Source organism: Dendrobates tinctorius, unplaced genomic scaffold (genome assembly GCF_039654945.1).
Source record: "Dendrobates tinctorius isolate UK_male_01 unplaced genomic scaffold, ASM3965494v1 ptg000026l, whole genome shotgun sequence".
Classification (NCBI taxonomy): Eukaryota; Metazoa; Chordata; class Amphibia; order Anura; family Dendrobatidae; genus Dendrobates; species Dendrobates tinctorius.
In genome coordinates this window covers 10,058,031-10,072,921 of record NW_027361694.1, presented here as the reverse complement: position 1 = coordinate 10,072,921, position 14,891 = coordinate 10,058,031, and the positions used below count along the sequence as shown (strand labels likewise).

The 14,891-nt window shown below is 45.5% G+C and overlaps 1 protein-coding gene across 1 annotated transcript in view; it reads right to left on the bottom strand.

Moving 5' to 3' along the window:
* CLYBL (citramalyl-CoA lyase) overlaps window positions 1-4,454 on the bottom strand; it is a 475,215-nt gene extending 470,761 nt beyond the window's left edge. Inside the window, 1 exon segment of the mRNA XM_073569499.1 lies at window positions 4,163-4,454. Within this exon segment, the coding sequence (XP_073425600.1) occupies window positions 4,163-4,185 (23 nt within the window). The 5' untranslated portion in view covers window positions 4,186-4,454.
* Between the last annotated feature and the right edge of the window lie 10,437 nt (window positions 4,455-14,891).

Sequence of the window (14,891 nt, the reverse complement as noted above, 5' to 3'; positions counted from 1 at the left end):
AACATTTTACTTGTAAAAATGTATACTTTCTTTCTTGCCCAATGGTATAAAATTCTGTGAACCACATGTGGTGTCAATATGATCACTGCACCCCAAAATTTATTCATTGGGCATGTAGTTTGTAAAATAGGGTCACTTATGAGGTTCTGCTGTTCTGACACCTCAGGGTCTCTGCCAATGTGACATGGTACCTCCAAACCATTCCAGCAAAATCTGACCCCCAATATGGCGCTTCTGACCTTTGCACTGTACCTCAAAAGTAGTTTTCAACCACATATGGAGATTTTCTATGGGGTTAGGTCAGGCGAGCTTGCTGGCCAATCAAGCACAGTTGATACTGTTGTTTTTAAACCAGGTATTGGCACTTTTGGCAGTGCGGACAGGTGCCAAATCCTGCAGGAGAATTAAATTTCCATCTCCAAAAAACTTTATGGCAGAGGGAAGCATGAAGTGCTCTAAAATTTCCTGGTAGTCGGCTGCGCTGACTTTGGTCTTGATAAAAGACAGTGGACCTACACCAGCAGATGACATGGCTCCCCAAACCATCACTGATTGTGGAAACTTCACACTAGACCTCAAGCAGCTTGGATTTTGTGCCTCTCCACTCTTCCTCCAGACTCTGGGACCTTGATTTCCAAATGAAATGCAAAATTTACTTTCATCTGAAAACAACACCTTAGACCACCACTCAGCATCAGTCCAGTTCTTTTTCTCCTTGGCCCAGGTAAGATGCTTCTGGCGTTGTCTATTGGTCATGAGTGGCTTGACACAAGGAATGTGACATTTGTTGCCCATGTGCTGGATGTGTGTGGAGAATCTCTTCAAAATTTTTGAATGGCCTTTTCTTAACAATCCTTTCAAGGCTGTGGTTATCCCGGTTGATTGTGCACCTTTTTCTACCACACTTTTTCCATCCACTCAACTTTCCATTAACCCCTTTACCCCCCAAGAGTGGTTTGCACGTTCATGACCAGGCCAATTTTTACAATTCTGACCACTGTCCCTTTATGAGGTAATAACTCTGGAACGCTTCCATGGATCCCGGTGATTCTGAGAATGTTTTCTCGTGACATATTGTAATTCATGTTAGTGGTAAAATTTCATTGATATAACTTGCCTTTATTTGTGAAAAACATTTTGAAAATTTTGCAATTTTCCAAATTTGAATTATTATGCCCTTAAATCACAGAGATATGGCACACAAAAAACATAATATGTAACATTTCCCACATGTTTACTTTACATCAGCACAATTTGGGAATCAAAATTTTTTCTGTTAGGGTTAAAAGTTGACCAGCGATTTCTCATTTTTACAACACCATTTTTTAGGGACCACATCACATTTGAAGCCACTTTGAGGGGTCTATATGATTGAAAATACCCAAAAGTGACACCATTCCAAAAAAAGAACCCCTCATAGTGCTCAAAACCACATTCAAGAAGTTTATTAACTCTTCAGGTGCTTCACAGGAATTTTTTGAATGCTTAAAAAAAAAATGAACATTTAACTTTTTTTCACAAAAAAATTACTTCAGGTCCAATTTTTTTTATTTTACCAAGAGTAACATGAGAAATTGGACTGCAAAAGTTATTGTGCAGTTTGTCCTGAGTACACTGATACCTGATATGTGGGGGAGAACCACTGTTTCGGCGCATGGCAGAGCTCAGAAGGGAAGAAGCGCCGTTTGACTTTTTCAACACAAAATTGGCTGAAATTCAGATCGGATGCCACGTCACGTTTGGAGAGCCCCTGATGTGCCTAAACAGTGGAACCCCCCCACAAGTGACCCCCATTTTGGAAACTAGCCCCCCCCATGAACTTATCTAGATGTGTGGTGAGAACTTTGAACCCCCAAAGGCTTCACAGAAGTTTATAATGTACAGCCGTACAATTAAAAAATCATATTTTTTCCACAAAAGTGATCTTTTCACCCCCAATTTTTATTTTCCCAAGGGTAACAGGACCCCAAAAGTTATTGTGCAATTTGTCCTGAGTACGCCGATACCCCAGATGTGGGGGTAAACCACTATCTGGGAGCATGGCAGAAGGGAAGCAGCGCCATTTGACATTTTTAGCTGGAATTGAGATCGGACACCATGCCGCGTTTGGAAAGCCCCTGATGTGCCTAAACTGTTGAAACCCTCCACAAGTGACCACATTTTGGAAACTACACCCCCTAAGGAACTTATCTAGATGTGTGGTGAGCACTTTGAACCCCCAAGTGCTTCACAGAAGTTTATAACGCCCAGGCATGAAAATAAGAAAATCATATTTTTTCCACAAACTTGATCTTTTAGTCCCCAATTTTTTTTATTTTCCCAAGGGTAACAGGAGAAATTAGACCCCAAAAGTTTTTGTCCAATTTGTCCTGAGTACGCTGATACTCCATATGTGGGAGAAAACTACTGTATGGACACACATCGGGGCTCGGAAGGGAAGTAGTGACTTTTTGGAATGCAGACTTTGATTGAATGGTCTGTGGGTGTCATGTAGCGTTCGTAGAGACTCTGATATGTCTAAACTGTTGAAACCCCCCACAAGTGTCCCCATTTTGGAAACTAGACCACCCAAGGAACTTATCTAGATTTGTGGTGAGCACTTTGAGCCCACAACTGCTTCACAGAAGTTTATAGCGTAGAGTCATAAAAATAAAAAATCATTTTTTTTCCACAAAAATGATATTTTTGCCCCCATTTATTTTCCCAAGGGTAACAGGAAAAATTGGACCCCAAAAGTTGTTGTGCATTTTGTCCTGGGTAGGCTGATACCCCGATATGTGGGGGTAAACCACTGTTTGGGCGCATGTCAGAGCTCGGAAGGGAAGGAGCGCCGTTTGACTTTTTCAACGCAGAATTGGCTGGAATTGAGATCAGACGCCATGTTGCGTTTGGAGAGCCCCTGATGTGCCCAAACAGTGGAAACCCCCAAATTTTATCTCCAACACACCCCTAACCTTAATCTCTGCCCTAACCCCAACTAACGGGAAAATGGAAATAAATACATTTTCTTTTAGTTTTATTATTTTTCCCTAACTAAGGGGGTGATAACGGGGGGTTTGATTTACTATTTATGGCGGTTTTTATGTTTGGCGGCTGTCGCACGCTAAAAGACGCTTTTTATTGTAAAATAGTTTTTGCATCACCACATATTGAGAGCTATAATTTTTCCATATTTTGACCCATCAGTCATGTCCAGTCTGGGTACAGTGCTGTCACTGGTTATGGGGGCACTCTGATATTAATTGTCTCCCTATATTCTGAGCTAGGTACACCGCTATACTGTCACTGGTTATGGGGGCACTCTGCTGTGCTATCACTGGTTATGGGGGCACTCTGCTGTGCTATCACTGGTTATGGGGGCACTCTGCTGTGCTATCACTGGTTATGGGGGCACTCTGCTGTGCTATCACTGGTTATGGGGGCACTCTGCTGTGCTATCACTGGTTATGGGGGCACTCTGCTGTGCTATCACTGGTTATGGGGGCACTCTGCTGTGCTATCACTGGTTATGGGGGCACTCTGCTGTGCTATCACTGGTTATGGGGGCACTCTGCTGCGCTATCACTGGTTATGGGGGCACTCTGCTGCGCTATCACTGGTTATGGGGGCACTCTGCTGCGCTATCACTGGTTATGGGGGCACTCTGCTGCGCTATCACTGGTTATGGGGGCACTCTGCTGTCTGTCACTGGTTATGGGGGCACTCTGCTGTCTGTCACTGGTTATGGGGGCACTCTGCTGTCTGTCACTGGTTATGGGGGCACTCTGCTGTCTGTCACTGGTTATGGGGGCACTCTGCTGTCTGTCACTGGTTATGGGGGCACTCTGCTGTCTGTCACTGGTTATGGGGGCACTCTGCTGTCTGTCACTGGTTATGGGGGCACTCTGCTGTCTGTCACTGGTTATGGGGGCACTCTGGGTGCAGTGGGGTCCTCTAGACTCTGGATGACTCCAGATTTCGCCTCACGTGGCTGATAGCAGAGAACAGCAGCGCACATAGCATTGCCGCAGCTGTGCGCGGGGTATACACGGCTCTCTCACACACAGGGAAATAACTCCCACTCCACACGTCTCTTCCGCCCACGCCAGTGACACGCGTGGTGCAGTCACAGGCTATTGTCAGTGTGTCACTTCCGCTCCCTCCCCGGCATGGGGTCACTCACAGTGTCAGCCTGAGCGCCGCCATCTCCGCCTCCTGTCCTTGTCACCAGCGCTGGCGGAGTCGGGTCGTAGGTGCCGCGGTGTCAGAGGCAGCGCCGTCTGTTCTGCTGGATCTCGTGTAGGGAAACTGACGACAAGTTGTAGCAAAGTATCCTGGGAGTTGTAGTGTCACTATAGTTCGACTGACAGCCACAGCCTGGTCACGTGACAGCACGGTGCAGCGCCTCTGCAGGTCACGTGACTCGCGCTCGCAGACGGGAGGCTGGGCAGGTAGCCTGGTTGCTGTGGGATACAGCACTGCTCTGTATGAGGCCTCGCGTTTTCTTACCCTCCAGGGGCGTGCTAGGTGGGCGCTGACGGCAGACCCCGGTACACTGCGCCCACATCTCATGGCGCCATTCACACACATACGCACTCTGTCTGAGCCGTGTTTAGAAACAAATGAATATCAAAAACGGTTCTGCTGCGTAACTGAGAGAGGCAGAGTGTCCCAGTGGCCACTATGGGGTCTGTCTGGGGTCCGGTTTTGGAATGGAAGAAGAAATACGGCACAATTTGTATATAAACAGATCAGGCCCCGAAGTCGTCATTAGGGTCTCTGCTCCCCGATCGTCAGTTGCACAGTGGATCCGTTTTTGACATTGGCCAATACTCACACCAGCGTATGGCATTGGATATGAGAGCAATGGATGCTGATGACCCTCGGCCCCTGCTCTGCTGAGGGGTGAACCCTGTGTCAGTGGTCCCACCAGCACAGGTGTGGGAGAGAGCATTCCTCCATCTCCTCTATGACCTGACCTGAGACTGGAGTGGGATGACACCCGAGTCTCGCTGCCAGTGACCTCTCATGTTGATGTAATCTGCCCCACAGTCACTGGGTCGAGGGCATGTGATCGTATTATTTGGTAGTGTGACTCCGGCCTCATTCCATTTATCTGGTTCTATAAGCAGAACAGAGCGTTAAAAGGTGTGACCGTCGTGGTAAAGGGTGGCCGTCGCCTCAGCGTGGAGCCCGGTGATTGGCTGCAGCAGTCATGACACCCCACTGCAGCCAGTCAGCAGACACAGAGCAGTGGCAGCGCAGGACCTGCACATAATGCAGCCGTGTGCACAGAGCCCTTTCAGCTTCCGGTCAGCGTGTTCCTGAAATAGTGCTGCAAAAGCCCCCCACAATATCAGCACGATACACAGCAATGAAAACGACTCCATATTACGGCCCAGGAAGCCTGACGTGATGCCATGCAGCCATAGAGCAGCCGTCTGCAGCCTGCATGTGACACTTTGGTCACTGACATCACTGGGACGGAGCGCTGCACGTTAGTTTTTATTTTAATCCGGGTCAGCAATGGATTACGCTGGGTTAGCTGGTTGTGAATAATCCCTTTAACCCCCTGCTCATGGATCTTATTAGGGCAGATAGGAGTCATAGAGAGATGAATTGTCCGCAGCATTTCCGCAACTCCCGCCACATGCAAAATGCATGCAGAATTCACACGGGTTTTCCCGCAAAACTCAAGCTTTTTGCAAGTGTTTTTAGCTTGCAGAATGCTAGCGCTTTCCAAGCGATTTGAAGCATCGCTTGGAAAAGTGATTGACAGGTTGGTCACACTTGTCAAGCATAGTGCTTGACAAGTGTGACCAACTTTTTACTATTGATGCTCCCTATGCAGCGTCGATAGTAAAAGAATGTTAAAAATAATTAAAAAAATAAAAAATATGGTTATTCTCACCTCAGCGGTGCTGCCAGCAACTTTCTGTTCCCAGGGATGCATTGCGCGAATGACCTCTGGTGACGTAGCATCACGTGAGACAACTACATCATCAGAGGTCATTCGTGCAATGCATCCCTGGGAACGGAAGTTGCTGCCAGCACCGCTGAGAGCCGGGAGGACTCCGGGGGCGACAGAGGGTAAATATATCCCTATTTTTTATTTTATTTCTATTTTTTACAGGGATATGGTACCAAGGGCCGGGAGGAGAGTCTCCTCTCTTCCAGACCCTAGGTACCATCCGCACATGATGCGCTCACTTTACACATGGTGGGCATAGTCACATGCGTAAAGTGAGCGTTTCAATGCAATCCTATGGCAGCGGAATTGCCGCGATTCCACAGAATTAATGGACATGCTGCGGCTGTTACCGCTAAGTGATTCCACAGCGGAAAAATCTGCAGCATGGGCACAGCAACTGCGGAATCCCATAGGATTGCATGGGGATGTGTTTTTTTAAGCATTTCCGCAGCGGCAGAAACACTTAAAAATGCAACGTGGGCACATAGCCTTAAGAGCAGAGCCCGATGTTGAGGGCTCGGCCCTATGCTGTATTAGACACAAATAACAATGGCAGTCACTACAGGAGAAGGCTATGTACAAACTGAGTGGATACAAAGTGGATTTTTTGACAAAGTATATACACTGTGTGCAGAATTATTAGGCAAATGAGTATTTTGATCACATCATCCTTTTCATACATGTTGTCCTACTGCAAGCTGTATAGGCTTGAAAGCCAACTGCCAATTATGTAAATCAGGTGATTTGCATCTCTAATGAGGAGGGGTATGGTCTAATGACATCAACACCCTATATATGGTGTGCTTAATTATTAGGCAACGTCCTTTCCTTTGGCAAAATGGGTCAGAAGAAAGATTTGACGGGCTCTGAAAAGTCAAAAATTGTGAGATGTCTTGCAGAGGGATGCAGCAGTCTTGAAATTGCCAAACTTTTGAAGCGTGATCACCGAACAATCAAGCGTTTGATGGCAAATAGCCAACAGGGTCGCAAGAAGCGTGTTGATAAAAAAAGGCGCAAAATAACTGCCCATGAATTGAGGAAAATCAAGCGTCAAGATGCCATTTGACACCAGTTTTGCCATATTTCAGAGCTGCAACGTTACTGGAGTATCAAAAAGCACAAGGTGTGCCATACTCAGGGACATGGCCAAGGTAAGGAAGGCTGAAAAATGACCACCTTTGAACTAGAAACATAAGATAAAACGTCAAGACTGGGCCAAAAAATATCTTAAGACTGATTTTTCTAAGGTTTTATGGACCGATGAAATGAGAGTGACACTTGATTGGCCAGATGGATGGGCCCAAGGCTGGATCAGTAAAGGCCAGAGAGCGCCACTCTGACTCAGACGCCAGCAAGGTGGAGGTGGGGTACTGGTATGGGCTGGTATCAGCAAAGATGAACTTGTGGGACCTTTTCGGGTTGAGGATGGAGTGAAGCTCAACTCCCAGACCTACTGCCAGTTTCTGGAAGACACCTTCAAGCAGTGGAACAGGAAGAAGTCGGTATCGTTCTTTTCATGCAGGACAATGCTCCATCACATGCATCCAAATACTCCACAGCGTGGCTGCCCAGTAAAGGTCTAAAAGAAGAAAAAATAATGGCATGGCCCCCTTGTTCACCTGATCTGAACCCCATAGAAAACCTGTGGTCCCTCATAAAATGTGAGATCTACAAGGAGGGAAAACAGTACACCTCTCCGAACAGTGTCTGTGAGGCTGTGGTGGCTTCTGCACGCAATGTTGATCGTAAACAGATCAAGCAACTGACAGAATCTATGGATGGAAGGCTTTTGAGTGTCATCGTAAAGAAAGGTGGCTATATTGGTCACTGATTTTTTTGTTTTTGAATGTCAGAAATGTTTATTTCTACATTTTGTGTTGTTATATTGGTTTACCTGGTGAAAATAAACAAGTGAGATGGGTATATATTTGGTTTTTATTAAGTTGCCTAATAATTCTGCACAGTAAGGCTAAGTGCACACGTACCGGAACTCTCGCGGAAATTACCGCGAGAATTCCGGAATTCCAGTCCGCGGGAAAATCGCATTTTAAATTCCCGCGATTTTCCTGCGGAAAAACTAGCATTTTGCAAGCGTATTTAGCTTGCAAAATGCTAGCGTTTTCCAAGCGATCTGTAGCATCGCTTGGAGAACTGATTGACAGGTTGGTCACACTCGTCAAACATAGTGTTTGATGAGTGTGACCAACTTTTTACTACTGAGGCCGCCTATGCAGCATCAGTAGTAAAAGATAAAATGTAAAAAAAAAATAAAAAATGGTGTTATTCTCACCCTCCGACGTCCCGCGCATCCATTCCCAGTAATCCTTTGCGAAAATGCCCGCGATGACGTCCGTTCTCGCGGGATCGCGATGTTTCGCAGTAATTCGCGATGATGTCGCGCGAATGACCGTGAGACTTCGCGATCCCGCGAGAACGGACGCCATCACGGGCATTTTCGCAAAGGATTACTGGGAACGGGAGCGTGAAGAGAAGCGGAAAGACTGCGCGGGACGTCGGAGGGTGAGAATAACAATATTTTTTATTTTTAAATTCTATTTTTTACAGGGATATGGTACCCAAAGCCCGGAGGACAGTCTCCTCTCCTCCGGACCGTGGGTACCATCCGCAATTGTTCTGCTTACTTTCCGCATGGTGTGCACAGCTACATGCGGGAAGTAAGCGGAACAATGCATTCCTATGGGTGCGGGATCGCCGCGATTCCGCAAATTAATGAGCATGCTGCAGTTTTTACCGCGAAGTGATTCCGCCGCGGTAAAAACCGCAGCATTAGCACAGCATTGCGGAATCCCATAGGAATGCATGGGATGCTTATTTTTCGCGGCAAAATCGCGTGGTTAAAACAGCCGCGGAAACGCGAAAAAAACGCCACGTGTGAACTCAGCCTAATAGTTACCTGAAAAAACAGATATCCTCCTAAGATAGCCAAATCTAAAAAAAAACCACTCCAACTTCCAAAAATATTAAGCTTTGATATTTGAGTTTTTTGGGTTGATTGAGAACATAGTTGTTGTTCAATAATAAAAAGAATCCGCTCAAATACAACTTGCCTAATAATTCTGCACGCAGTGTGTGTGTGTGTGTGTATATATATATATATATATATATATATATATATTACAGAAAACAAAACTCCCCAAAAAATCCACATGGAAAATGACCAGCAATGGGGATGTTCCCTCTGTTAAATGTACAGCATAAACAGACATAGGTGTTGGACATTTCCTTTTGTATGTAATGGGGCACTACCTGCAGACTGTAGGCACAGCACAGCCCACACCTCTGTGGTTCATTGCCTGTTTCTAGAAAGCTCAGGCTGCTGGGAATATCGTCACCCCAAAAGACTCGGTATTATAGAGACCTATAGAGCACCAATGAGGGGAGACGAGCATAGCGTTTCTGGCCTATGTGACAATACCCAAAATGTGTTTAGCTTGCAGCAATCCATCCAATGATTTCACCCATGTTTTTATTCCAAATTCTCCCCATCCACAGGATAGTCAAATAGTCGTATTAATGGGAGTGAGCGATATCTAAACGCAGTGCGTGGACTGGCCGGCGCCTCTCCAGACCAGAGCATGGATGCTGCATGTATTTTTATGCAGCTGTCACACTCGGGTCTGGAAAGCTGTGGGCCAGTCCGCACACTTCATTCCTATCTCGCGCTGATTTATATGGCGGGCTGACTCAGGCCCTTAAAGGGATCCTATCAGCAGGATTGTGCACAGTAACCTACAGACAGTGTCCGGTCGGGCGCCGTTATACTGATTAAAATGATACTTTGGATGATGAAATCCGTCTTGTGGTTGTTGTGTAATCTTTATTTTCAGTTTTTTGTTAATGATATGCTCGTCCTCTGGGGCAGCCTGTGGGAGGGGTCTTCATGTGGTTCTCTGGTTACATATGTATCTGTATGACTTCTGACAGGTAACTGATCCCTCACTGACCTGCCCCCTATTTTACATACTGAATATAATATGTTTTGAAAAAACAAAAAATTTGCATTCAGCAGGCTGGCGCTGCAGCATGATCGTATGTATAATGTCCATTTATTTATTTTATTTGGTGATATAAATTTACTTAGAAAAATAATCTCTCTCGCAAAATGTTGCCTGCGGCACCTGCGCAGCAGTAGCATCTATCTATCGCTGATAGATGCTACTGCGTCAGCAACATTTTGCTAGAGGAAAAAAAAAAGTCTCCACCGAGATGGCGCCTGTGCAGTAGCATCTATCGGCGATCCTAAATCGCAAAGATTCTCTCACTGTCCAAATATTTAACAGTATATATAATCTTCTTTATACCGTGCTGCCCACAGACCAGACTGCATGTACAACGTGACAAGTTCCCATTAAAACAGGCACCTGGAGTGTCCTAGGTGATTGGGGCAAAGAAGCCACATTATGCTGATCAGTATCTGTAAGCCAAAGCTATATTGTAAAGATTGGCAGCTCTTCTAATTTTGGACCTACTCATGTTTTTTGGCTTATAAACACTGCCTTCTATTAGCCTAAAATGTACTTTTATTTTTAGAGTATTAGAGATTTCTTTAATTTTTGCCATTGCTAATGAAGTGCCAGATGCCCAAGAGATCACTAGGCTTTATAGGCAATAGTTTGCAGCAATTTCTGCACACCTGCCCAAAAATTGTGCTCATGGCATTATTAATTAAAGATATACCGAGTGAAGAGAAATTCAAATCAAAATCAATATCGGGTGTGATCACCCTTTGCATTCAAAATAGCATCAATTCTCCTAGGTACATTTACAGTTTAAGGAACTCAACAGGGAGGTTGTCCCAAACATCTTAGAGAACCACAGATCGTCATGTAATTCCATACAAGTTTGAGGATGTTGAGATCACATATCTGAGGTGTACTATCACTTTTAGGACTCCTGACTCATCTTTCCTCAGAAGATAGTTCTTATTGATATTGGCTGTATGTTTGGGGTCCTTGTACTGCTCCAGAATAAATGTAGAGCCAATCACGTATCATTAGATTAGATCAGATGGTACTGCATTGATGGTTAAGTATCTGCATGTATTTCTCAGCATTTATGAGAAAATTAGTCCTGACCAAATCCACCCCAAAAATTTGCATGCAACTTTCACCATGTTTCACTGTTGCCTGCAGACATTCATTAGATCATTCTCCAGCCCTTCAGCAAGCAAACTGCCTTATGTTACAGCCAAAAGTTTCACATTTTGACTCATCAGCCCTGAAATTGTGCACCCCAGTTCCAGTGTTCATGCATAGTTGAAGGCATGTTTCTTTGGCTGAAATTCTTCTATGAAGATAATGTCTGGCCAGACTTCTCTAAACAGTAAGTAGATTATCTGTAGCTGGGTGAAACCAATAACTGCCAGTTCTGAGCTGATGGCACTGTCAGACATCTTCCAATTTCATAGGGAACCATGATGACCCCAGATTAATCATTTGTACAAATCACTTTTCTTCGTTGTGTTGTGATATTCGTTGCTGTTTTTTCAAGCCAATTTCTTCAAAATGGTGCATGAATTTTGCACAATCAAAACAAGTTTTACTTTAAAAAAAAAAAAAAATTGCACAAAAAAGTTGCAAGTTTCACAAAATGACAATAAAAATTGCAAAATCTGGTGTACATAAAACCAGTCCAGGAGGGAACAAGTACTTTTCAAACAGTGGCAAATGATGAATCAATGGGTAAGTATTCGCTATCGCATCTACACATGTACCAAATTAATTCTTGTTCTTTGTCAGACCTCATCGGCCACGGCAAGTGAGGAGGAACAGCAGGAGCAGCCAGTCCAAGTACGGACAGGGAGAAGGCCTGCAAGTATAGACTGACTGTGATTTGTACTCTTATTTTTTTTTTTTTTCTCTGAATTTTTTCTGGCCTGTTTTTCATCTTTAAACTTGCTTCTTTTCTGTATTTTTTTTCTATCTTGTTAATTTCCAAATCTTTCCAAGATTAATGTTTTTCTTTCTTTTCTAGGCTCAACAACAGGATGAAGACCTCACCCTGGACAATGATGCCCTCATCCAGTTGGTCTAGGAGCGAGTCCCGTTGTGGGACAGCCGTGATCCTCAGCACTCGGACAACGTGGTGCTCCGGCGGCTGTGGAATGAGTTGGCCACAGCACTGATGGATGGCTGGGACGCCTCTCCACGGGTCCGCAAGGAATTTCGTAAGTATTTAAATGCTGTGTGATGCGGCAGTGACCTGATGAGGATGATGAGGCTGTATACTGATGAGGGTGCTGTATAAGGAATCACACACATTTGTGTTATCCCGGCCTACAGTGCAGTCTAATTTTGTTTTTTCCACTGTGTACAAAGTCAAACCTGTTGGTGCTCGATGAAGGACCGTGTTCTGACCATTTTGTGCAGCTAGATAATTTTAAGTGCTGTTCCAGCTATCGCCAGTAGGTGTCATAAGTTGCCCTTTTATTCCTGTGTTTGGAATTTTCTGTTCCCCGAATGGTTAATTTTTCAGAACCACCCCTTCTAGCCTTGGTCAATAACATGTAACCATTCTCCAGGTCTCCTGAGCAGTCCACATGTGTTTAGCTCAGCTCTTTGCAAAACCATTGCTGTAACAAGCGGATTCCGGTAAGGATAATGCAATTATGAGTTATGCATCTGTGTTAGCAGCCATAATGCAGCCCCCCATGATGTTTGCAATGCATGTTCAGCTCCTGTGATGTTGTTATTTCACTGCATGTTTGTTATAAGCATCCTCTAGTTATGCACCCTCTGTTCAGTGAGTGTAAGGCTAGCAGCCACTAGTTGTGTTGGTTATTTCTTTCTTTCTCCTTTGCTGCTGTGTATGTTGTATTGCTCAGCTCTTGTGTGATGCATGATGACAGCATCCTGTGTCATTGCCACTGTTGTGATAGTACCCTGCATTCGTGTATTGTATACTGTCTAAGTACTGACATGCTGTATTTGTCCGTCTTTTGTAGTTTTTACCTGAATCATCCACATTTTATACAACAATCTGCTGAATTATCCATCTGTTATCTCCCATCATTGTCCATATGATCCCAATAAATAATAGACAAGCACCCATACAGTCTTGTTTCTGGGAGTGGATGAAAGGTTAAGCCGTATGCTAGAATCCACACAGCATCATACGTGGAAGAAGGCAGAACAGTAAAAACGGACCGCTGGTCACAAGCGGTGGTTACACAGGCTGTACGGAGCCGCTATCACCCAAAGTGCTCTGCATACGGGTAATGCAGCAGCTTCCATACAGCCGCAGGGACAAGAGCACGGAGCTCAGTAAAAAAAGGAACCGCTGGTCGCACGCAGTGGTTACCCAGGCTATACGCCACGGCTACCATCCAAACTGCTCCGCATAGGGGTACTACAGCAGCCGCCATACAGCCGCAGAGAATAAGAGCCCAGGGCTCAGTAAAGGACCGCCGGTCGCAAGCGGTGATTGCATAGACTGTACGGGACCACCAACTCCCACACTGCTCCGCATACGGGTATCACAGCAGCCGCCATACAGCCGAACGCTACTGCAGCCCGCCAAGAAGTGCTACATCTTTCCCGCCACACGGAAGCCCGCCATACACAAACTGTTTCCCTCCAACATACTCAGCAGTACTAGGCTAAATACACAATGTCTCAGAAAAGCACATCCTCACTCAAAACGAGGTCACGAGCAAGCTCCAGCAGATCGTCATTAGCAGATCTAGCTGCTGTCGCTCGCGCAAAAGCAAGATCCTCCTTCACCAAACGAGAGATGCATCTAAAGCTGAGACAAGCAGAGCACGAGACAGAGGCCGAAACTGCATGTTTGCAGGCAAAGAGAGACGTGGAAACTGCACGTTTGCAAGCAGAGTTAGAGAAACTTGTGGCAGACAAAGACAGCAGCTGCAATAGCTAAAGCAGAGTATTTGGAAGCTATGAAAGATCCTGATTCTGAGAGACGCAACAGCATTCTCAGACCAGATCTAGAGCAGCAAGATCCAGCGCATCGCAGAGTACGTCCGTCAACATTACGGTGTGGATGACAGCCCTGAAGCATCATATCGATCAGCCCATGCTGATTACCAGCGATCCAACCACAAGCTTAACTACCATAGGAGAGGAGATGTCCAGCACAGAGATGTCGACCACAGCTCCCATCCCGCCTTAAAGAGACACCTCCTTCACCAACAAGGCACCACACACTAGACATGACTATTACACACCGGCTCGTGCCAGCACTGACGGAGCCACCATGGACCTTGCAAAGTTCCTTGCCCGCCGAGATCTGGTTACAAAGGGACTTGTAAAGTTCACTGATAAACCCGAGAACTATCGGTCATGGCGAGCCTCGTTCCGGAAAGCCATTCATGGTCTGGACCTTTCTTGTAGTGAGGAGTTAGATCTCCTGGTAAAGTGGCTCAGAAGCGAGTCAGTCGAGCATGCGAAAAGACAGAGACATATTCCACTGCCCCGGGGTCAAACCCGGTAGGACACCCGTGGCAGTCCACAAAACTAACATTGTTTCCACACGCCGTCCTCACAAGGTGAATAAACCCCCTCCAGATGAGAGTAAGCCTCAGGATGTCAGTAAATATTGTCCTCTACACGAGAAACAACATCCTCTACTGGAATGCAGAGCCTTTAGGGAGAAGACTTAGGATCGCAAAGGTTTCCTCAAGGAGAACAATATCTGTTTCAAATGTTGTGCCACAACCTCTCACTTCGCCAGTAACTGTGAAACTAGCGTGAAGTGTGCAGAATGCAGCAGCACCGATCACAATACAGCCATGCACCCTGGATCAACTCCATGAGTGTTGTCACAAGCAGAGGAGCACGATGAGAAGCAGAATTCACATGACACACGCCCACTTGTGTCCCATTGATGGAGTATGTTTCACGGATTTTCCTCCTGTGAAATGTGACACCTAGAGAACGCATGCGCATAAAAACGCAAATGCATG